The 25557-nt window shown below is 37.9% G+C and overlaps 1 protein-coding gene across 2 annotated transcripts; it reads left to right on the top strand.

The window, feature by feature from the left end:
- LOC135074539 (phospholipid-transporting ATPase ABCA3-like) lies at nucleotides 1-24645 on the top strand. 2 transcript variants are annotated; one of them, XM_063968862.1, is made up of 32 exons: nucleotides 1-131; nucleotides 1425-1673; nucleotides 1899-2284; nucleotides 2386-2556; nucleotides 2900-3147; nucleotides 3366-3476; nucleotides 3587-3731; nucleotides 3809-3982; nucleotides 4427-4642; nucleotides 4972-5057; nucleotides 5542-5671; nucleotides 6149-6378; nucleotides 6661-6826; nucleotides 12531-12764; nucleotides 12931-13072; nucleotides 13231-13331; nucleotides 13903-14119; nucleotides 14433-14595; nucleotides 14743-14955; nucleotides 15170-15274; nucleotides 15643-15814; nucleotides 16749-16874; nucleotides 17587-17710; nucleotides 18319-18443; nucleotides 18710-18831; nucleotides 18970-19147; nucleotides 19676-19837; nucleotides 20049-20206; nucleotides 22554-22676; nucleotides 23128-23293; nucleotides 23572-23698; nucleotides 23789-24645. In XM_063968862.1, exons 2-32 carry the CDS (start codon nucleotides 1432-1434, stop codon nucleotides 23973-23975), a joined length of 5250 nt encoding a protein of 1749 aa, XP_063824932.1. In that variant the 5' UTR covers nucleotides 1-131; nucleotides 1425-1431; the 3' UTR covers nucleotides 23976-24645. The 2 variants fall into 2 exon arrangements, with proteins under 2 accessions (XP_063824932.1, XP_063824931.1); XM_063968861.1 differs by having other exon boundaries at nucleotides 1-222.
- The last annotated feature ends 912 nt before the right edge of the window (nucleotides 24646-25557 follow it).

Genomic DNA, 25557 nt, shown 5'->3' with positions numbered 1-25557 from the left:
CATTGATTTAGTACCAACTAGACATTGAAAGTAGCAGCAGGCAAAACATTGTGTTACTGTTGTTTTACGAGTGCATCACCTTAGTGTCGTCATCGTAAAATAAAATTTCAGTGTTACAAATTAAACTGACGGTATGTGAAGTGAAACGTGGATTTATATTCTGTGAACTCATTCATACATTAATTAATATACCTACTTACTTATCTGTTATTTCGTGAGTAGGTAAGTAACATATCAGTACTTATTCAGATTTTTAAAATGCGTTGTAGGAATGTAGGCCTAGCCAAACAAACTTCACTCCTCCTCCTCATCTAATGTTTATTCACCTAATAAGTAAGTAAGTAGTTAAAAGCTTTTTCAATTAAGTAACAGTAATATGGGATAACTTACTTAAAGTATAACCATAGTAGGTACCTACTATATGAGTAGGTATTAGGTAGGTCAAGTACTTTCTAGACACCTGGAGTTACTCGTAATATGATACCTAATGATGAGAGATGAAAAAAATCAATGCACCCACGCGAGCAAAACAAACATGTAAATTTTTGATAGCAACGGCTCGTTGGTCTACCCTATCAGATAAGTAATTTTATTTTTGTGTAGGACATTCAATTTCGATGATAGAATTAAACCTAGGTATGCATTATCTGCCACAGTTCCAGCTACCCATTTCCGGTCATGTCGTCTCGTTCTATCGCGAATACTTAAGTAAGTAATTAATCACCATTCGACGAGAGCGAGAGAAAAAACGTAAATGGGTAGCTGAAACTGTGGCAGATAGTACATAGTGCAATATCAGAGTAGGTCTAAACTCTATCTGAGTAAGTATGAAACGAGAGCGGGATATTATGGTTGAAACCTCGATCAATAGCAATTAAGTCATAGGTAGTGTACATAAGTAGGTACCTACCTACTCGCTTCTAGATATAGATTCTAGATACAGGATCTATGTACGTTCCTTTGCATTTACTTTACTGTGGTATAGCACCACAAGGGTGTGGTTAAGCAATTCAAAACAATATTATTCAATGTTCAAAACAGGTATTCCCCGAAGCACACCCAATGTAGTAAGTAAAGCGAAGCGCAACTTCAAGTGCGTTAGCGACATTAGAAACACGCGACATTAAGTATTTATATGAATACCTACTTTTTTAGCAAATGATATACAGAGCTACTATATATTATAGTCTTTAGGAGCCGCTCGACGGAAACCACCCCAAAGCCAACGCCTTACTTTGTTTGATCACAGATATTAAGTATAGACTAAGTAGGTTATATAAAACGGGGATCAACTCTGCTGCTGCTTTAATTAAACCACCACCTACTTACCTCCTAATCTTTAACGATTTTTCAACAACAACAAATTTTCTAGATTTTATACAACGCAATTACCATGCAGTTAAATTTATTTTTCTTATGATCAGGGAAAATATGAATCGGAAAAGAGGAAGCGGAAGGGCGGCCGGATCGTGGATGAAATTCCGTTTGCTAATGTGGAAGAATTTTCTGCAACAATGGAGGCATCCTATTCAAACTATCGTAGAGGTGTTGTTGCCAGTTATCACGATGTCTCTAGTGCTACTGCTTCGGTGGCAGATTGAACCTACCGCAGAAGATGCGATAAACTTTTCGCCATTACCTGCACAATCACTGAATAATTCTATACAAATATTGTAAGTATAATGATGTGTATGTCGTACAGCTTCCTCATTCATTCCTCAGAAATTAAGAATTCCATTATGTAAGTAGGTATGTGTAATTCTTTAACTATTTATGTACCTACTTTTACTCTATTACAATTGGTAAACTTCCATTTGCTTGCATCAATCAACACCTATCATAATGACGCAGGCACGGAGAAACCTCGTACCTTACATTCGAAATAAACTTTTTTTCAGTGCTGGTCTCAACGTAACTAATTTGTCCATTGCATACTCTCCAAGAAGTGAAGCCTTGGAGGATGTCTTACGTAGTTCCATGGCAAACTTACTGCTAAACAATGCGTTCGATCTAATCAGAATTATCACTGATCTGTGGCCTGCTGAACCGCCATTCCCACTGCCAGCGAATATAACGTGGCCTGAAACCCCGCCAGTCACACTGCCTCCAGATTTAGACTGGCCTGATTTAGAGGGTGTAAACAAAACTCTGATTTACGAGTTTCTCAGAACCTTAATACGAGTTCAACCATACAATTCTAGTGTTGATCTCAGAACTATTTATGCTTACGAAGAGAGAACTAAGCAAGTAATAGCAGCTGTGGAATTTGATGACTCTCTTTTTGGTGTGTATATTTTTTTTAAACTTCAGTGTAGTTGGTAATATTATTAAGGTAGTAAATACCTACCTACCTACATTTATACCTAATTATATGTAAAATTTTAGGTGCTACGGATTTGCCTGGAAGTATATCGTATTCCTTAAGGTTTCCGGAGAGGCCTCGCCTTAATGCATTATTTGGTCGAGGCGGCCGATCTTGGAGAACAGACGAATTGTTTCCTGCATTTGAGTTACCTGGACCAAGATCCCGTTCTTCCGATGGAGGCTCCAATCCTGGTAGACGTTCAGAAATATTATTAGGCTGGTTTTAGTATCACGCGGACCGTCCGGTGTGGACCCGCTCCGCACGGCCGATCTGCATGAACTTCTAGGGAGCGTTTTAGAGTAATGCGGTCCGGAGGAACCGCTCGCTCCCTAGCAGTTCATACAAATCGGCTGTGCGGAGCGATCCGCACTGACAGTCCGCGTGACGCTAAAACCAGCCTTAGTATCTCTATGATACTAGTAGGCGTTATTGAACTGTGTTACGATTAATCGCGTTCTAGAAGTACTTAGGTAATTGTTTTGGAAATAAAAGTTATTCTTAAACGATGCATAAAACTTATTTCCGTTTGCACAGGCTACGTCAGGGAAATGTTTATTGCGCTTCAGCAAGTAATATCAACGCAACTAATAACAAGAATTACTGGGGAGCCTATGGAGTCATTCTCAGTCAATATTCAGAGATATCCACACCCTGCATATGTCGATGATATGGCAGTAGAGGCACTCCAGTTTCTATTTCCCATGTTCATTATGCTGACCTTTAGCTACACAGCCGTGAATATCACCAGAGCCATCACAGTTGAGAAGGAACTTCAACTTAAGGTGAGTAAATGTGGGAAATCCTCGAAAAATTCTTGTTGCACCTGCTCATTTATTGTATGTTCCTGTGAATTAACAATCTGCACCATGGTGTACATCCGGTTCCGGATCCTTCTATAATGCGCGGAATCACTTTTGAAATAGTTGCCATGATTTCTGATATTCTTATCATTATTATTTGGATATGACAAGATACTGAGAAAATGTCATTATCTTTTCAGGAAACATTGAAAATTATGGGCTTACCCACATGGATACATTGGACTGCATGGTTTTGCAAACAGTTCCTCTTTTTATTGGTAGCAGCTGTTCTTATTATGATTCTTCTAAAGGTAAACCAGTAAAAACGATGCTTTCACAATTTGTTTCCAGATAGTAGGTACGTTTTGTTTACGTTGTTTAAATTACTTATTTTCCAAATAATGTATTTTTTGTCTTCTAGGTTAATTGGTTTACGAACGAAGATGGGTTCAGCGATTACGCCGTATTTACAAATACACCATGGAGTGTCTTGCTATTCTATTTAACACTCTACTTGGCATGCGTGATATTCTTTTGTTTCATGCTCAGTGGTATATTTTCGAAAGGTAGTGTAATTAAACTATCCTACGATATAAAGTTGGAAACGAATAGATTCACATGATAAATTATGTAATTTTTTTAGGTAGTACAGCAGCGCTATTTGCCGGTGTGGTGTGGTTCCTCACCTACGTCCCAGCGTTTATCCTGTCCATTGACATTGCTATGTCAGTCCCTATGCAAATATTTACATGTCTCAGTATCAACTCTGCAATGTCTTACGGATTCCAGCTGCTTCTGGGTAGAGAGAGCACAGGCGGTAAGTGAAACTACTTATTTCGGGTAGCGTTCTAAGGATCTACACACCTTCTGCACCTGCAACAAAAATAATTTATTTTTTATTTAAAGTCACAAAAATGTACTGATTTCCTGCTTCTGCACTTTTTTGCTGGGTACATCCGAAACTGTTCGAGAAACTTGAGTTTCGATGCTGATTATAGTAATAACTAAAATTGACAGTCGGGAATTAAATTGAATCTGGTTAATTCTGTTCAACATTGCATATTATGTAGCTACGCTAGTCAATTCCGCCGAGTGATGAGTTCTGAGATTCCTTCTGAGTTTCAGGTACAGCCAAAACCTACACTGAAAAAAAAACCGCAAACTGAAAACTTCAAACAACTTGTAAATCAGTAATGTGTCCTTAGTATTGAACGTCGTCAATCTTAGCTTATCGTAGTAATTCAACACAGTAATGTTTCAGGTATGCAATGGGGCGAGTTCATGTCGGCGCCCGTGACGGAGACCGACCGGCTGCTGTTCGGGCACGTGGTAATCATGCTGGTGGTGGACTCGGTGCTGTACATGCTGATCGCGCTGTACCTGGAGCAGGTGCTGCCCGGCCCCTACGGCACGCCCAGGCCCTGGTACTTCTTATTCCAGAAACAATTTTGGGGGTGCGGCACTAAATCTGCATCAGGTAATTATTGACTACTATAAATTGTGTATTTTTCCACCACTTTGTAAGTAGTCGTACATTAAAAACTCGAGACTGCGCGTAATTTTTTTATATTGTAAAGTCTTTAAGTAAATCACTGAAATCTGTCCAGGTTTTGCGTGAAAGAGTCTAGGTATCACACATTTAGATAGATGGGCTCTTCACAAACTTTGTATTTGTACTAAATAGTATAGACAAATAAATTAGATTAAATGAACGACTGTGGTGAAACGTTTACACAAAACTGAAGTAGGTAAGTTAAGTATCATAAAAAGTAACTTACTTTATTTACCTAATTAAAATTGTTTTAGATTCAGTATTACTAAATGTTCCTGAAACTCCTGATGTAATAAAGGAGAACGATCCGGTGGGTCACCCAGTTGGAGTTAAAATGAACGTAAGTTTTAACTTCTAGGCTGAGTTGCACCATTTACCTACCGGGCAACATAGAAAGCATCTGGGGGAGGCCTATGTTCAGCAGTGGACGTTCTATGGCTGAGATGATGATGATGATAACCGGTGCTTTTTGTTAGGAGTTTGACAGATTTTTAACGTTTGTTAAAGTTAAAGTTTAAGTAAGATGGTGCAATCTTTATACAATCAAATTAATTACCTAACTCAGTGGTTCTTAACCTTTAAGTCATGAGGGACCATTTTACCAAATTTCTGTCTTGTCAGGGACCACCTCATAATCGGTCAAAACCAGTTTGACTGCAAAAATCAGTTAAAAGTGGTTTTGACCAAGGTGTGCAAGTGCACATCGTGGACCACTTGGAATGCCTCCAGGGACCACCAGTGGTCCGCGGACCACCGGTTAAGAACCACTGACCTAACTGGTTAGGTATCAATACTGTTTTTTTTTAAATATTGCATGTTTTCAGAATCTGACAAAAGTATTCGGCAAGAATACTGCAGTAAATAATTTGAGTTTAAATATATACGACGACCAAATTACAGTTTTGCTCGGCCATAATGGAGCAGGAAAATCTACAACTATATCGATGTTGACAGGTAAAAACAATTTCTTTACCGATAACCATAGCTAAAAAAGTATCAAGATAAACGATTATTTAAGGATCGAGGACGTGGTTCAAATTTTTACTAAATCAATATTGGTTGATTAAATCATAAAGTTTTTGTGATAACAATTTTCATAAATAAATATTATGTATAATTGCGAGCATGTTCTCCAGAATACTTCATTTTATCTTTAATTTCATCCGATTTGCATCAAATCAGTAAAATGTCTACCTGATAACGTTCTGCTCTATACATTCACGTTCTGTATGCATTCAATTAAATTACAAGTAAAGTAGGTCGAAAATCCTTATCTATACCTGCTATAAATATTCAACCATTTCTAAAATAATTAAATAACTTTATGGGTAATCTCGATCTTTAGGGCATTTTTTACTTTCCATAATCATGTAAGTATGTAAAAGGATTACTTAAAGGACTAAAAAAATAACTTATTATAATATAAACCAGGTAATTTGGAGGCAACATATGGGACAGTGTGGGTGGCCGGCTATGACATGACCTGGAACACCAGTGATGCTCGCTCACATATAGGACTATGCCCTCAACATAACGTCCTGTTCAATGAGCTCACCGTCAGGGAACATTTAGAATTCTTTGCTAGACTGAAAGGATTCCAAGGCGAAGAATTGAACAATGAAATAGACACTCTTATCGAGAAACTAGAGTTGACAGAGAAGGTAAAATATTTTGTGCAACTTATTTTAATTCTAAAACCCCAGAACCTGAATATGAATAAGTCGTCTGAAATCGTACTGAATCTTCACAAGGAACTTGTAATTTCTTGTCATATTAAGGCGAGGGGTCTCCTACCCCCAAAGAAATGAAAGTAGGAGACCCCAGTTGTAAAGTCTATTCGCTCTTATTATTATATTGCAGTTGAAAGTTTATACATTTCAATATACAATATATTTTTGAATTATTCTGTTTATATAATATTTACAAGAGAATTTATTTTTTAGCGTGACTACCAGTCCAAAGGCTTGTCCGGCGGACAGAAGCGGAGGCTGTGCGTTGGCGTGGCACTGTGTGGCGACGCGCGAGTGGTGCTCCTTGACGAGCCTACGTCGGGCATGGACCCCTCCTCGCGCCGCGCTCTCTGGGACCTATTGCAGAAGGAAAAAAAAGGTACTAACAATTACATTGTATTGGCAATACACAGCTCAACTTCACCTTTAGGCGATTATCACACTGCGCCGCGCTCCGCTGCGCCGCGGTACGCGAGACGACAGATTTAATCATTGTATGCAAGTACCTCAGTTTGTATAGAAAACACGCGCGGCAAAACACTGTCTGCGCGCGGGATTTTTTATATCGTCAGTGGAAAGGAAAAAAGACTAAAGCGCCAAAACCGTACTTGTGGGAAATGAGGATCAAAGTTTTTTTTTTACGAAAAAAATTCGTATCTCTTTTGATATTAATGTTAAACAGTTCTTTTAAAATGCAATCGTGTTCTTGATTTTTTGCCTATATTTTAATGAAAACACCAGGTTTGTAGCTCTTTTAGATCGTAAAATAGGTGTCGCTTTAGCAAAAGAATTATGAAAATTCATTAAATGTTAGTCAGGGTAAAACTGCTAACCTCCATTTATAATCAAATATCCAGCAACCAATAAGTGCTAAATAGTTTGAACAACCTTTTTGATAAAAGAGAAAAAATACTTAGTGAGATACAGCTTAATAAGTAAGTCGAAGATAAATTACTCTACATAATAAGATAGTCGCATGCGCCAGCGAAAAAATGCGTAAAAGCGATATTATCCATGGAGCTTACATGAATATTTGCTTACTTACGCAGACCCTATAGAACGAATATAAGCAAATGTTACTAAACTCTTACTACATTAAACGTTTTAAGCAAAAGTAATGCTTATAGATTGAATAGGTATTATGTTTTATGACAAAAAATGCTTAATTTATCCTAACATCATGCATAATTTGATTGTCATTACTTCTAACCGGGTACGGGAGTGGTAGGTAATTACTATATTTTGAATTATAGTGAACAAACGTAGGGACACTTAACAATTTTAATGACCACCACTAACCACTGGTGGGAACCTTTGGTGGGATGGACATGGTGGGTGGTGACTTACGCGGCCACCACCATGTCCATCCCACCAAAAAATCCAAACCACACACTGATAGTCTTATCGACGGACTCGAGCATAATCGGCGACAATGTCATAAGACCGTCAGAACCACTTTTGACTTCAAAATCAAAGGTCTAAAGGTGGAAAAGGATGACAATCTAAAGGCCCAAAATAAGAAACTCTACAATGCTATGGATGGAAGTGTCGCCCATTCTCTACAAACGCTTGTTCGAGGCGGGGGCAGTCCACATAGGTCTGGAGATAAGACCGGTAGAAGACCCCACTAGTGAAATGCGCCAAATGCCTCTGTTTTGGACATACAAAAGCCCTATGCAAAGAGGAAGAGGAACTGCAGAGGAACTTACTCATGGCTAAACTGTCCAGCCTGAAAATAAGGCACACCACAATCGTGGAAAAAATGCGAGGGCGAGAACTGACACATCCAACATTCACCACTACATGGCATTCAGTGATAAAGTGATGAATGCCCAGAAAAACAAAAGTAGGACTACTTACTTAGCGCTTTCCAGAACAGCATACTGCCAAGAACACCCTAAACATGCAGAGTTCAAATCTCCTAAAAGACCGTGTCCGTGGTCTTTTGGGAGATTTGATTTGATTTGTGAAAGCTCAACATCATCTGAGCTAACCTGAGACGCTCCAAGCAAGCCACTGCCGAACTGCTGCAAGCAGCCGAGGAGAAGGACATAACCTTAGCACTCAATCGGCAGAAACCAGTCACTCAGTCTTCGGTGACCGATTGAGTCATTCACGACCCCTAACTGGTCACGGAGACGGAGGCCGCGGTAACACTGGAGGCAGGCAGGCTAAAACTAGGAATTGTGTCCGTGTATTATGAGGGAGACAATCCAATTGAGCTTTAGATATAACGCACAAAGCGGTATGAAAAAGCTAAACACCCAAAACATCATTATAGGGGGAGACGTGAACGCCTAGAACCAATGGTGGGGCAGCGTTTCCGAAAGCTTAGGTGAAGCTTACAGTTTCTTCTTTCAAAAAATATCGACAGGGCAGATTGCGCACAAGCAAAGTGGATGTGTCAGCGTGCAGTAAGCCACTACTGGGTAGGATTAAAGAGAAAGTGGACAGAACGCTAGTCACTTCAGACCACAACGCCATAACCTATTCTCTCTGTCTGGGTGAAAGTGCGGCAACAAGAATACGCACAGAAGACCAGCGAGGCGCAAACAAAGAGTTGGAATGAGTTCTGCTCGACACACGAGAGAGAAAACATGTGGGATGGAATCTATGGAGTCATCGGGAAAGCTCCAGAGACAAGAGGACATGCTCCTGAATGGTTTTAACGGCAAGACTGGGCAGAGTGCCCAGAATAATCAGCTGATCCAGATGATTCCGTGACAATAGATAAACCACACCACACGCGTCTCCGACAACTGATAGAGAGCGAAACTTTAGAAGAGCAAACAGCAAACGATCCCCTTTTTACCGAGGCAGGAGTGGAGGCCGTGCTTAACGTGCAAAATCTAAAGAAAGCCCCGGGACCGGATGATTTCCCGCCGATATTTATGTACCAGAGCTATTCGTAGCGAAAGGGAGATATTCATGGAAATTGCAAACAAATGCCTATCTATAGCGTATTTCCCCAAACAATGGAAGACGGCTCACTTCATCCTCAAGAAGCCAGGGAAAGACTTATCTTGCCATTAGTTTGGGAACTTTTCTTGATAGAGCAGCATATACTGCAGCTATGCAGGCAGGCCAATTAGACGGCGCGGCGCCCATACAATAGTGTTTGTTACCCTTTTTTCTTGGCTTGTGGATCTGAGACGTGGTCGCTTATATAGGCCTCATAAGAAGGCTCAAAGTCGCCCAAAGAGCGATGGAGCGTGCTATGCTCGGATTTTCCCTGCGTGATCGAATCAGAAATGAGGAGATCCGCAGGGGAACCAAAGTGACTGACATAGCCCGCAGAATCGCTAAAATCTAGTGGCAGTGGGCGGGGCACATAGCTTGCAGAGCTGATGGCTGCAGGGGTAGAAAATTTCTGGAAAAAGAGTAGCAACCACGAGCCGGAAGACGTGGTGTGGGCAGGCCTCCCACTAGGTGGACCGACGATCTGGAGGTGGTGGTTGCAGGAGGTGCCTGGATGCGAGCGCGAGCCCGGTCTTTGTGAAAATCCTTGGGGGAGGCCTGGCCTTGGGGGATCCAGCAGTGGATATCGTTCGGGCTGAAACGAACGAACACTTTTTTTCAATGACTGAGTGCATTGAATCCACCGGCATAAATGTGTGCCCAGGGAGCAAATTATTTATTTGGATAGTTGCAACATTCTTGCATCTTTGCAGGCACTTGTGAGTGACCCGAGTGCGTAGTGTGTGCTTATAGTCACAAGTGTGTTTGAGATGTCTTTGTTAATAATACTTAACTACTATAGTTTTTGCTTTGATTAATGCTCTCATTTTCGCTAAAATACTTTAAAGCTTATTAAAAAAAGGCTACTTTTTGCTAAAGCGCCAAAATTAATCGAATCTTGTTCACTTACTTTTGCTTACACGCCAAATCATTTTGAACTACAACCATGAATAACTACTAATATACCAATGAACTATAAAACTCAAAAAGCTCGAATTGCTAAAGTAACAAGTCATTCGAGTTCTTAAATAACAAAAAAATACTTAATGTTGTGAAAGCAAAAATATTTTGCCAGCAAAAAAACCCTTACGCGACACTTGTTGCAAAAACACTGAAAACACGTCGTTTTAGCAGCGACGAGGGCGGTGATTTTAGAAATACTTAAAATTTTCAGAGTGCTAAAGCGCCAAAAAAGTCATCGGATTGAGTTGAAACCTAGATAGATCGACGCAGAAAAAAAAATCCTATCCAACAATGTATATAACTCATTTTGGCCAAAATGGCGCTTTAGTCCTTTTTCCTTTCCACTGACGATATGAAATCACGCGGACCGCGGCGGAGCGCGGCGCAGTGTGATAATCGCCTTATTGCCATTATTACGTACTTCGCAACATTTAAACTACTAAGGCTGGGTTTCACCATCTTACTTTAACGTTGACAAATGTCAAAAATATGTCAAACTCCAAACAAAAAACACCGGTTATCGTTATAAATACAGGCTGTGGTTTTGTAAAACAATGAGTATCTCAGTGGTGATAGTACACATGAAAGTAATTACAAGAAAAATAGAAATAAAATATTAACTATTAATTAATAAAAAATCCTTGTTCAAACGTCCTAAAACTTTCGAGAAATTGCTTGTTACCGCTCGCACCACACCCGCGTACCCTGCTACACCACCGAGCGCATTCGGCCGCCGCCCCGGGAGTGCGGGGGGACTGACCGATAGCTCGTCCGCGTAATAATACAATTTTCCTGATTTCATGGATTTTTTCATGAAAATTTAAAATATATATTTTGTATTTTTTTTGGCATCAGTGTTGTGTATACTACCACCCCTGAGATGGGCGTTGTCTTATTAAACCACACCCTGTAGTTACGGCAGAGTTACGGTCAAGTTAGGTGGTGCAACTCCGCCTAAGTATATTCTTGAAATAATGAATACCGGCTTGGCTACATAAAACCGTAGTAGGTAATAATATCGTAGCCTCGTAGCTCGTAGCTACTCGTTGTAGTTCGTAGGTCAAATTCTCTCTTTAGCTGCGACAAAATCATAACGCACATTGAATTTTTTTTTCTTCTTTATGGCTCTCGCGGATTGTGTTTAGCACGCGACAGGGTCACATTTACATTAAATATTATGATTTGTTAAACGAAAATCAGTCTATAAATATGATTAGCTAATTTTGTAATAATTAGTTGAGTTGTTGAAAGGGGATAACGATGCAAAACAAGATAATCTCATCATTACCTACCTATAGGCGTCATCACTTCGTGTTTTTGCATTATCTAATTTTACCATTTTTTTATCGAGTATTTACTTCAACGTGACCTGTTTATCATTTTCATGTTTTTGTGTAGGATCCCTGCCATACCATCTCTAATTGAGAAATGTTTGGTTTATCGCTATCCCATTATTTCCGATTGTCTAAATTGGTATAGCGGTTTAGGTGTGCAAATTTAACATAGGTAGAGACTAGTTCGGTACTCCTGCCTAGTACGAGGCGAGTACACGAAAGAGAACATTCGCAAACAAACAGGTAGGTACAATTAATGTACGTACCTGTTTGAAAATTCAAACAAAGCAATTAAGCATAGTAATAATAGTTTTCAGAACAACTAAATTACATTGATTCAGTGCTACGAACTGCTGCTACGAGACAGCTACGAATGCTACGGGATTCGTAGACCCGTGAGGAAAATGTCGTAGCGGGTACACAAAATAGTAAAAGAAAATAATATGATAGACTGATAAAGTATTAGATCTAAATAATATCTTCTTTCCTGGGTATGAGTAACATAACGGCACAGCTATTTTATGAATCATTATTATCAGTTTTTGACGTAGTTTCTGATAAGTACTCGAGGATGATTATGATCAAGTTGGTTGTCACTTTGAAAAACTTTAAATTATCTAATAGCCCCTAGTGTTGATTCATCATAGTATGCTAGCACTCTCTTGAATAGAATCTATTTTTTGCATATACATTTATTGTGAAGCTTATAATTTCATAAAAACGTGGTATGAACTGTCAGCAAAGTCACCCTGTAGATAGACATTGGTTAATCTGGCTGGTCTCAAATGTGAAGATGGATGATCTAAGTTTACTTAATATGTTATTAAGGTCGTTCCATGATATTGACAACGCACTTCATGGACGAAGCTGACATCCTGGGGGACCGGATCGCTATTATGGCGAGCGGGCAGTTGCAATGCGTCGGCTCGCCATACTTCCTCAAGCGACACTACGGCGTCGGGTACACTCTGGTCATTGTCAAGGATGTTGACTTCCAGTTGGAAGCCTGCACGGAGATTTTAAGCAAATATATTCCAGGAACTACTGTTAAGGAAGATAGGGGTATGTGTTTGACTGAAATCTATATTCTATCTAACTCTATAATAATATTCTGTACTATGCTTAGGTACTATTTTATGCGAACCATATTTTTACTCAGTTGCTTTCCAAATTATTGCGAACACTGATTGAATACGTACTAGGTACATATGTATATTTTGTCTTCTAGGAACGGAAGTTACATACAATTTGACTAACGGTCGATCTCAAATATTCGAAACAATGTTATTGGACCTAGAAACAAATATGCAACGAATAAAATTCAAAAACTATGGATTAGTAGCAACGACCTTAGAGGATGTGTTTATGTCGTAAGTACATTTGCAATACCTAGTAAATTTTAAGCATTTATGTATTAGTGATAAGACCTGTATTGTACGCTTAGTATGCAAATAATAAATTAAAATGAAATCAATTTTATTCACATTGTACCAAATACCTCGATGTTGAAATATTTAATTGGTTTCAGAGTTGGATCTGATGTATCATCCACACAGTCAGAGTCAGATGAGGTGGAAACTGCAACTGAGTCATCGTATTACGACTTTGATTCATCTTCAATGGATAACTGTAAGTATTAAGTGTTATAATGTTATCTCTATTTATAAAAATAGAAACAAATGCTGAAAAGTATCAATAAAAACTATTTACAAGTTCTATAGTAGGTACTAATTTCTACATTCAGCCCTGCTTAATGGCATATCGTGCACTTTAGAACTCGGCCAGTGCATATGTCCCTAGTGCACTTCCGATTGTAAATGTTAGTCATCACATGGTGAATAACAGGTCACTTAACTTCAGAAATTGTTATCATTCGTTATCATCTTGATTGTATAGTAAGTAGTAAACAATTGACAATAAATTACAGAAGAATTTTAAAGCGATAACACAAATAAGTTGAAATAAAATATTTTAATTGTTGTAAATTGTACAAAAGAAATTGCTTCTTTTTGAAATATTAAGATAGCAATTATACCTACCTGCTCCTACCTATTATATTGTTTGCTTATGAAGTTAATTATAACAATGATGATTATGAAAACGAAAAAACGTAAGTCATCATTGTAGTTAGATTTTAAATAAATTAGGTATACTTATTCTATAGTTTGAATGTTTAGGTTCCTGTAAATCTTATTTTCAGTAACACAAGAACAGTCGATCAGTGGTTTTCGTTTGTTGGTGCAACATGTTTTGGCCGTCTGGCTGAAGCTGTCTCTGGTCTGGATCCGGTCCTGGGGCCTGATTCTGCTGCAGATTTTGGTACCGGTGCTACAAATGACCGCAACACTTGGAGTTATGGAATACATTTTCAGTTTGATACCAACTATACAGCGCAGGGCGCTATCGTTTGCCGTAGGGTACGTGAAATTTTAGAGAATATTCTTCAAAATAGATACGTACTTACTTCCCTATTCCTTTTATCTAACGTGACATGTATATTTTATATCCGACGTCTTTAGGTTGTTAATCCGCTTATCTTATACCTATCTAATTTATTATATTATTTAGGCATGGATATTTATTTAAGAGAGTAATATTATTAATTAATTATGAATATAAATCATAATAATAAATTGATTTTGCATTGTCATATAATAATATTCATTTGATAAATAATATGCGTTGCGTACATATTGTATTTTATAATGGTCCAATATCTTTATTGTTTAGTTACTCGCAAACGGAGAGCCTTTTGAGTTTCATCGGCAATTCCACATCATCGCTGGGGGCGCTAGCGACTGCAGCATACGAGATGATGATCAACTCGAGCGTCGTCGACACCATGTCGATTACCATGGTCAATGAACCGATTGATGAATATTATATGGAAAGGGTGAGTGTGTTTGTTTAAGATTTGGTTAGTATATACGAGAAATCACATAATAACTATGCCATACACCAGTCTGATGCCGACACTCTTAGGCCATTTTCGCCTGTAATTATTATTATGATATATTTTATACTATGTATTTATTTTTAGGCGGAACAAGGAGGAGTAGGACCACTGCGCCACACGGTTTTGTCGGGTGCCACTTTCACAGATGATTCGGTAACCGCATGGTTCAGCAACTTCGGCTACCACGACATTGCCACTTCGTTAGCCGCCGTTCACACCGCGCTTATCAAAGCTAAAAACGCTTCGTATGAAATCAACGTGTTCAACCATCCACTAGAAGTCAACTATGCTGATCAAGTACGTTCATAAACATGACCTTTACTATATGTGCCTTCAGGCTTGATCAAATGTGAACATTGGCATTCTCCGCTTATTCTGGGAATACTATTATTTTTGGTAGTTCATAAATTGATATTGCTATCTAATCTAATTTCTTCGCATGTTCTTATCAATTATGTGTTTAATAAATCAATACCCTTTCAATATAATAAGAAAAATATTTCTGTTATAGAGTGACCTTCAAATGCGGGTGACGATGCTAGCCATGCAACTGGCTTCCGGCATCGGGAGCAGTTTGGGTATTGCCAGTGCAGTTTTCGTCATGTTTTATATTAAGGTACGAGTACTTTAAAATAAACAGTCTTTATTTTGTGTAAGTCAGCAAGTCTTAACAAAGATAACATCGGATTATAATTTGATTAATGAATTGATATTGATTGATATGAGTAGGTACATATCGCTATGTATTTTTTAATGTACCTTTAAATCAAATAAATAAAAAGCAGTATATGCGGACTGATGGTAAAACATTTGAAAAAACTGGATACAAAAATCCTAAAATTATCTGGGTATCTGGGTACATAATATAATAATCTGGTATTTATAATATTACCCCAAAAGTGAATATAACTATGGCAAATAATATTGACTGTTTGTTTACATTTCCTACATATACTTCGGTAACGAATTCTCTGATAAAACTAGGAGCGCGTGTCTCGAGCGAAACTGCTGCAAAAGGCGGCCGGCATCCAGCCTGCAGTTCTATGGGGCAGCGCGGCTGTGTTCGACTGGCTGTGGTTCCTTGTGGTCTGCGTCACCATCGTCATCATTTGTGCTGCATTTGACGTCATGGGCCTCTCATCTGTCGACGAACTCGGTGAGTTTCGATTAAACCTATCACGTGGTTAGAGAGATGGACTTATCAGAGAGGTTCTAGGTTCAATTTCAATATTGCACAAAAGGTAAATTCCAATCAAGTAGGTACTTAGGTATCAAAGTGACTCATGTAGTATTTGAGATAGGCAAATACGAGTATGATTTCAATTTTGTACTAAGCTTGAAGATTTGATAACAAAGTGACTGGACACAATTTGAATATAGTGGTGCCGAATAGCCTAATAGATTCCAAAGGTCGCCGTTCGATTCCCGTGGACTGCTGGAACTGGCCCTCTGGGGTCTGTCTCTGTCTGAAAAATAAATGAATGTTACGGTATTTCCGGAATTATTATACTCGTAAGTAGGTACTAAATCAAACTACATGTAAACATTATCTAACTTTGTTGAAAACAGACTACTTACTTACATGTTGCAAATACCTGTTAAAGTTGGTTTGATTTGTTATAAGCAAGCTAAGTACCTAGTGGTGGCTTAAAAGTTCACTTAAGTGACACAGGTTCGATCCTGCCCTTTTACTTATCACAATTCACTCTACAGCTGGACCCCGATAGAAAAGTAAATATGATGTTTGCTTTGAATCACAATGCAATGGTATAAGCTCGATTCTATGGATAAATATGTTACGTATAGGTAAAGTTGTTCATGCGTAATAGACATTCACATTTTTTCCTAATATCTGAAATTTTTAATAATGGAATGCTCTATCAATATGTTTTGTTACGAAATGAAATGACGTAAATAATAATAAGTGGAAAAATCTTTTTATAGCAAAGACGTGACTCAAAGCATTAACTCGACAACAATCTATACAAATTGTAAATACAGATAAGGGACAATTTTGTTTTCCATCCTTTTCGTCGCTCTATCTACCCCCTTATACTTAAGTTTACAATTGTTTTCGATTGCTTGTGCAGGTCGCCTATACTTGTGCCTGATGGTGTACGGCGCTGCGATGGTGCCTCTGAACTACCTGTCTTCCCTCCTGTTCCAAGGCCCGGCACTTGGCTTCGTTGTCATATTCTTCATAAATGTACTCTTCGGTAAGCAGCTAAGTATAAGAAGTTTTTCTCATGCGACCATCATCATCATCAAACCTACTGCTAGTGTGAATGCTGCCTTATCCTTAATAATTTTCCTTTGGTAAATTAGTGAGAGCCTGATCGTGAACATTATTAATTATCAAAATTATTATTTAATTTTTAACGTTAAGAGTTGCATCTCAAACTAAATTGTAAATGTAATAGAAAGGTCGTGGGTTCGATTTCTGCCTTAGGCAGCTCGATTTTTTCAAGTTATTTATAATTTTACAATTTATCAACATTATATCATATTGTCACACATGAATCATCTATATTAAAATATCAAACGATAGTATTATGCGTGCCATCGGCCAATCTAATCAGCATCACCGATATTTTATTCGTCACGTGTACTGCCTACCATCCATAACTTATTTATACTACTAAATACTGTGGGCAGTGCCCATCCACATACGAGTATTGTTTTTATTTTATGATCCTGACTTCATGAAACAAATTCTGGCACTAGGTACTTTTTAGATTTATATCACCTCAATAATGATTCGGTAGATCATGTTCATACTAAACACACAATCATAAAGTATGCACGTAGTCCTGTATGTAGACCGGTATCTCCTACGTAATATTATGTCCGATGCATGATGTTTTAGTAAATACAATTATTTATCTTTAATCTCAGAATTGTTTGATTTTAATGAGTCATATTTGATAGGAAATATGGGGGCTCAGATCGTGGACGCACTGTCATCGCCGCACCTAAAAACCGCAGAGGCGGCGAGGATCCTGGACTATGTACTGCAGTTCTTTCCACTCTACAGTCTCGTAACGTCTGTCAGGTAAAGATCTAACAAATCGATAGTTCTGACATAATACTTGTCCCGTGTGTGTTTCAGACCGTCAGCTAAGTCAGGTCTGATATGCCTTTTCAACTTCAAATAAATAAAGCAACGAGTCGAAGAGTTAACGAACCATACACGTTCGTTTCAGCCGAAAGACGTCCACTGCTGGAAAAAGGCCTCCCCAAGGTTTTCCACAAAGACCGGTCCTGCGCCACCCGCATCCATGCACCTCCCGCGACGTTCACCAAATCGTCGGTTCACCTAGTGGGAGGCCTGCCCACACTACGTCTTCCGGCTCGTGGTCGCCACTAGAGAACTTTTCTGCCCCAGCGGCCATTAGCTCTACGAGCTATGTGCCCTGCCTGGGCTATGTCAGTCACTTTGGTTCTCCTGCGGATCTCCTTGTTTCTGATTCGATCACTAAGTATACCTACTATACACATTCATAACGAAAAATGCAGTGATAAATCTTTGTAACACAAAAATAAGGATGGGGTCTAAACCTTATGGAACTTTCCTTAAGGAAGGACCAGTATAATTAAATTGATTTTAAACGATATATAAAATTGTATGAGTCCTACTAACTTCTGTGTTTATGTTTTCAGACTATTGAATCAGTTCGGCATGTTAGAGAGCTCGTGCCTACAAAGCTGTGGATTCTTACAGAACATTATGAACATACCAGAGTGCAATATGACTGTTATGTGCGATCTCTATGAAGAATGCTGTAGTAAGATAAATGTTTTGGATTATTTTGCAATACCCAATCGCCCTATTTCTTCGTTTTTATGTTCTTCGTATAAAACTACTTATCTACTTACCTTCCTAAAGTAATTCAAGCTTTACATTCAGATCACAGTAGTTTCTATGGTAATATTTATATAGATTTAGTATTACGAGTAGGTATAATAGCATAATATGTGAAGCAGGTTGGGCTAGTTTGAGTTAAAGTTCTATCTATTAACAGATTTAGTATTATAATTTTTAATTTTTCAGTTCCTGCAGACCCATACTGGGCCTGGGACGGTGGCATTATGCGATATGTAACTGTCATGCTGATCACCTGTCTTGTATTGTGGGGAATACTCATGATTATAGAGTACGACGTTATTAAGAAGGTAAAGTATATTTATAATATTTATTTACAGTTAATTGATCACTTTTAGCCTTTACTACACCACGCGCGTTCAGTGTGGTAGTGGTGGTGAAATAAATTGCGTTAAATTCTATAAAATATACATTAAATGATGTTGTAGATAATCAGACGAGAGAAGAAACCACCACAAGTTGACGAAAGCACACTAGACGAGGACGTATTGGACGAAGAGAAGCACGTCGCGCGCATCGGCTCCGACCTCTCTCAGCACAGCCTCGTGGCGCGCGGGCTCTCCAAGTACTACGGCAAGCACCTGGCCGTCAATCAAGTGTCCTTCAGTAAGCCACACCATACATCATCATCATCATTTTCAGCCATAGGACGTCCACTGCTGAACATAGGCCTCTCCCAATGATTTTCACAATGGCCGGTTGGGGGCGGCCTGCATCCAGCATCCAGGTAGCGGACCTTTATGAGGTCGTCGGTCCACCTTGTGGGTTGGCCGTCCAACGCTGCACTGTCCTCAGTAAGTCACGTAGCTTTTAAATTATTAGATGTTACCAAACGTTTCGGTCTCTCAGACCATCTTGCTATAGGTTTTGTTTGCCTCCTTGGGAGCAGGACTATTTTTTTCGCAAGCAAAAATCTTGGTTACTATCGTAGATTTCCATTCCATCCTATTATTTTTGCACAGGCCTCTTGGAGACAAAACCAAATCGAAACCGAATGGGGGTCAATCAATATAGACCACTATTAACTCTTGTGTATTAATTTACCCTATTTTGTATCTACAATTAATGTCTTATACGTGTTTAATCCTACCCTAAACTGTTACTTAGGCCTATAAACCTACTTGCGTATAACAGGCGTAAGCGACTCTGAATGCTTCGGTCTGCTGGGGGTGAACGGAGCCGGCAAGACCACCACGTTCAAGATGCTAATGGGCGACGAGACCGTCTCCAGCGGAGACGCGTTCGTCAGTGGCCACTCTGTCAGGAAGGACATCACACGTGTTCATGAAAATATCGGTAAGTGTTACCAGTGTTATTGTTTAAAAAAAGTGTCATGTCAGTTATGAGGAATTTACACTTACTTAAGTAAATCAATCAATAAGTTGTTGCTGAAAGGAACTTGCTAATATGCTATTGTTATTGACTATTGTCAGTAAAACCTATCTTTTTTTAACTTAAGGCATCAGTGGTTTCGTAATAATATTATTTACTATATTTTCTTTCCTAGGATACTGCCCGCAGTTCGACGCCGTATTCGGCGAACTGACGGGCCGTGAGACGTTACTTTTGTTCTCGCTGCTCCGCGGGCTCAGCGCCAGCCGCGCGGACGCTCGCACGCACGCGCTGGCGCATGCGCTCGGCTTCACCAAGCACTTGAACAAACGGGTGAGTACCATCAAGAAGTCCGTCTCCTGCAGGCAGGGATGTTATGGATATCCGTAACCGTAACCGAAACTTTCGGATATCCGAAATAAAACAATATCCGAAACCGTAACCGATTCAAAAGTGTCGGATAGTTTCGGATGTAGGTAGTTTAAATTGTTTTTGTATCGCATTATCATAGCTGGGCACCGTTAATCAAATAGTTAACTTCGTTAATCGTTAAACCGTTAATAAAAAAATTAACTTCGTTAAACGTTAAAACGTTATATTTCGCAAGACTTAACGCAAGTTAACGTTAATCGTTAATCCGTTAACACATGATAATAAAACGAAAAAAATAATTGTAAGTATGCAAGGTTCAAATAATTTCGTAAGCTTGTATCGCGCATGGAATTTATTCCTCTTTTATGTTTGCGCTACAAGCTTTCGAAATTATTTGAACCTTGCATAAGTACAATTATTTTTTTCATTTTAGTACAACTGCATTTCAAAATAAAAGCTTGTTTTAAAAAAGTTCTATTTTATTATAATGTTATTTTACACTTTTTAAGGTTCCGTAGTCCTGACAAGGAAGTAAGGAACCCTTACAGTTTCGATATGTTTGTCTGTCTGTCTGTCCGAGGATTTGCTTGGAAACTATTGGCACTAGAGAGCTGTAATTTTGTGGAGGTATTACGACAAAACATGTAAAGTGGGGATGATTTTTTTTTCATCTTCTACCACATCGTGTGGGGTATTTGCTTTTGAAATGGATTAGGGGTTTCTAAGACTATTTTTCGATTTAGGGATCTGTTTGCAAATTATTAAAGTTTAAAGTGCCAATTTTTGTTCGAGTAGGGCGTCCCCCCCCCCCCTCTAAAAACTAAACTGTTGGCTTGAAAAATTGGAAAAATTTGTAATAATACTGCTTTTTATGAACTTTCAAGGAAAACTATAACGGTTAAGATACATCAGTTCATTTAAAAGTAATAGTCATTATTGACTCATGTATTATAAAATTTCTTAATCAGTAAAAATTCCTTAGAAGAAAATATGAAAGTGACTTTAGTTAGATGAAGTAATTGATTGCTTCTGAAATATATTGTGGTAACGACGGACAACTACGGAACCCTACACTGCGCGTGCCACGACACGTACTTGGACAATTTAGCACCAAAGTGCTCGAAAAGACAAATCCAACAAACCCAAACTCGATAAGTTTTCACCGTTTCGTTTAGGAATTCCTATAGCCACTTCCTGACTCCATCATCAGAACCCTGGACATCATCTAGTACTAAAGTGCTCGAAAAGACAAATCCAAATCCAATGAACCCAAATTTGATGCGATTCCGCCATTTCATTTAGGAGTTCCTATGGCCACCTCCTGACTCTACCATCAGACTAGGTCAATAGTACCATAACATTGCATTGTCATTGTATTTACATAAGTATACCAAATTTCAGCTCAATCTGTTGAGAAAAACTGGTCTTAAATTCAGTTGCAAGATTTGTCCCACAAGTGAAGTCAATATAAAGCTTGTAAATAAATAAATAAAAAATAGAATTTTCTTATATCGTTATATATCGTTTCGTTAGTGATATGGTTACAAAAACTGTTGTTTTGGCTTCTGGAAGTTCTGGAAGCCCGAACGTACTTGTCAGAACACATTTTTCTAGCGTTTTTCAGCGTGCCTGCTGTATCTTTTTGGTAAATAGTAGGTACTGGATTAACGATTAACGGACTTAGGATAATTTAACGGAAGTTAACGAGTCCGTTAACATTTTTCAAAGTTAACTTAAAAGTTAATCCGTTAATAGAAATGTTAACTTCGTTAATTAACGATTAACGGATTAACGAGTTAATGCCTAGCTATGCGCATTATATGTAAAGGCATAACAGCCTGATTTACCTTTATAATGCCATCTAGAATCAATTTTTATTACTTTTTATTCGATGTAAAGTGTGCGACCATGAATGAACCGTATTGGACAACTATTGCAAATTTCATTCTAAAGCACAGATATCCGTAACCGTTATAATATTATTCCTATATCCGTAACCGTATCCATAACCGAAACTAGGTAGGTACATATCATCCATAACATCCCTAACTGCAGGTCACCGGCCGTCAACGAACATGCAACAGGCTCGTTCGTGACTTCGTCTATAATGAAGTGACCTTAAGTTTATCACTCAATGAAATCTGTGATCTGGTTTTATTTATCGGAGGACAGAGATTATGTGCAAGCATGAGTTTCTTCCGTGTTCAAATAATTGGACTGAAATAATTATTAAGAAGTACGTAACATACCTTAACTGTTATTTCGCATTTAACGTCTAGTCTTTTTACTGTTTTTTTTTTGGTTTCAGGTAAACCAGTATTCAGGGGGCAACAAACGCAAATTGAGCACAGCGGTAGCCTTACTGGGCCGCACTCGGTTGGTGTTCGTCGACGAACCCACCACTGGCGTCGACCCTGCGGCTAAACGACAGGTAACAAAATTAGGGGTTTTTTCTATGATCTGAGGGTTTTTACCATTATTAGTTTAACATGTGAGTTGGTTGGAACCCGGCTAGTTTAGGTTTTATTGGAAAGGATATCGGCAACTATGGGTTTTGGAAAGTTAGGTTTTCCTAAAGGGTTTTCCGGAAAATGAGGTTTCCAAAAGTAAGGTTTTCAGCAAGTAAGGGTTTGTTTTTAAGTCAAGTTTTCGACAAGTTTGACTTCCAGAAATTTGAAAAATTAAGTTTTTGCAACGTAGATTTTTGGGAAGTGAGGTTTTCTTTTCGTAAGGTAAATCTTTTCGGACAGTTGAAATTTCAGAAAGTCGGGTTTTCGGAAAACTAGGTTTGTGGAAAGTTATGTTTCCAAAATCAAATACGATAGTATAGTAATACTCCTTAATATACTCCTAATCGTTAAATTTTATGGGGGTATGTTTAGGTATGGCGTGCTATCCGAGGCGCCCAGCGTTCAGGCAGAGGCGTGGTGCTGACGTCACATAGCATGGAGGAGTGCGAGGCGCTATGCTCGCGCCTCACCATCATGGTCAACGGCCGCTTCCAGTGCCTCGGCACCCCTCAACACCTGAAAAACAAGTATTCTGAAGGTACGTGGCTTTGGAAGGTGGGCATTGTTAGTAATATGGCGTACCTACTTACCTTGTACGAAAAGAAAATCTATTAAAAGACAGGTTCACTTGTATTTGATTGATAAAAACTTTTGTACAGGCACCTACAGATTTTGATTTAAATTAAATAAATAAGTAACTTATTATGATACAACATCAGACTTAAATGACACTCCTGATAGTAGAGCAGTATTTGTGATACTAGTCCCAACTACCTTTTATTTCAAAATCATCATCTTAATATTGTCTCATTTCAGGTTTCACTTTAACTATTAAAATGAGACAAGAAGAGGAGCAAGCATCAACTAGTTCATGCATTGTTCAGAGACCTGTAGATACGGTCAAACAATTCGTCGAATCTAACTTCATTAACCCAAAACTTATGTAAGTATTTAAAAAAATCCATAGTGTGATACTACGGCGATTGGTATATGTTTTTACCACTATTAAAATATTTTATCAATTCCTTTCCAGGGAAGAGTATCAAGGTTTGCTGACATACTACTTGCCCGACCGCAGCATCGCATGGTCAAGAATGTTTGGAATCATGGAGCAAGCCAAGAGAGACCTCCAAGTGGAGGACTACAGCATTTCCCAAACCACTTTAGAACAGATCTTCCTACAATTTACCAAATATCAACAAGAGGCTGCAATTCAATAATTCAAAGCTTTACTTCAATATCTGAGAAGAATCAAAGATGTGTCGCTCTCTAATCTAGTTAGCAAGATTTCATGGTACAGCTTACATAGAGCGTGGTATATTGTGATAGGCAGACTTACGTTTGCCACATTTATTTATTTCGACATTTAGTTAAACTTTAGGTAGGTACAATATCTTCTCTATAGTCTAAAGTAGTTCTTAGAACCTTAAGTACTTAATATTGTTTGTCTATATGCTTTGAATAAGATAAGTATTATGCTTATTATAGATAATTCTATTGAATTATTTTAAGTAGAATTTTTTCGTGTTTGTAGTAGTAGTAGGAGAATTTTACTAATTACGGGAATAAGTTATCTTTCCTGAAGGGCTGGCACTAATGCGGTGTTAAATATTTAATTTGCTAGAAAATATGCAGTATGATATACTGCTATAGGTATAAGTTAGGTAAGTAAGTAATAATAGGTAGGTACATATTAAAATATGTTATTGCTATTTTTTCTATCTAAATAAGTACCGTTGTTACCGATATATTGTCCGTTAAATCAGCATTTTTATATTTTTACAATGTCCCTCTGAAAGTATTATAAAATCAGATAAAAACATACTTAGATTTTTTGTATACCTATATTTTTTAACTTTTTATAAATAATACATTGAATTCGGTAAATAATATTGTATTTTATTAAAAATCGTCTATAAACGCTACACAGTATAAATACCATCCTTAAATAAATACACGATTAAGTATGAATAAATGAATGTTGGTAAGTACGAGACCCCTTCATTAATCGGAATAATACAAAATAATCACATTGCATTACTACTTAATAATTATGCAAAATAAATCGCGAGGTAGAATGAGATTCACTGAAAACTCAAAACAAGAGTATATTCGAAGTAACATTCAAAATCCATATGTTTATTTATCGTTATAACGATAATACAAATCGAAGGATCAAATACTTATTTTTAAAGCATTAGAATTTGAATTTTCACAAGGAATAGTACAAATCATATATCAATATACAATTTCTATACATTGGTATGTAAATTAAAATTCTAATACATGTCAGATGATGCCTATAATGTCTAAATAATGTCTAATACCAGGGTTGGCGCTTTATTCGTAAAAATACACACAACAGAAGAAGAATGATTCAAAGTATGCCTCTTCATGAGAAACCAAAGAAGCTTGGGGATACCAAGCTATTTTTAGATATTTTAGATGACTGACGTGTTTTATTACTCAGATAATGTACTATAATACGCATTAACGTATGTTTGATATTATTATTCTGATCTGTTACTTAATGAATAGTTTTATAAATAATACAATTAATTCTATCAAGATCCACATTTTCACTAGTTAGGTGAACGATTATTTAAGTACATACAAAAATAATTTTTAAAAATATAATACTGAAAAAATATTTATTTATCACTTCCTGAAAGAGTGCATACATACAAAGTTATTATAATTCAAATAATAGGAACGTGTGTTCGTAATTTAAAATAGCATTATTAAAATAAATATGTACTGAAAAACGGCAGTAAAAATCGATCACAATTAACATCACACTTG

This window comes from Ostrinia nubilalis, chromosome 9 (genome assembly GCF_963855985.1).
Source record: "Ostrinia nubilalis chromosome 9, ilOstNubi1.1, whole genome shotgun sequence".
NCBI classification, from domain to species: Eukaryota; Metazoa; Arthropoda; class Insecta; order Lepidoptera; family Crambidae; genus Ostrinia; species Ostrinia nubilalis.
The sequence above is the reverse complement of the archived record's forward strand: the minus strand, read 5'-3'. Positions and strand labels throughout refer to the sequence as shown.

What these genes read in the sequence shown, in the direction of transcription:
- LOC135074539 (XM_063968862.1), top strand. Translation starts at nt 1,432, where the DNA reads ATGAATCGGAAAAGAGGAAGCGGAAGGGCGGCCGGATCGTGGATGAAA. An exon ending in CAGTTGGAGTTAAAATGAAC is followed by an intron (nt 5,058 to 5,541) that starts GTAAGTTTTAAC and finishes GCATGTTTTCAG; the next exon opens with AATCTGACAAAAGTATTCGG. An exon ending in AACTATATCGATGTTGACAG is followed by an intron (nt 5,672 to 6,148) that starts GTAAAAACAATT and finishes AATATAAACCAG; the next exon opens with GTAATTTGGAGGCAACATAT.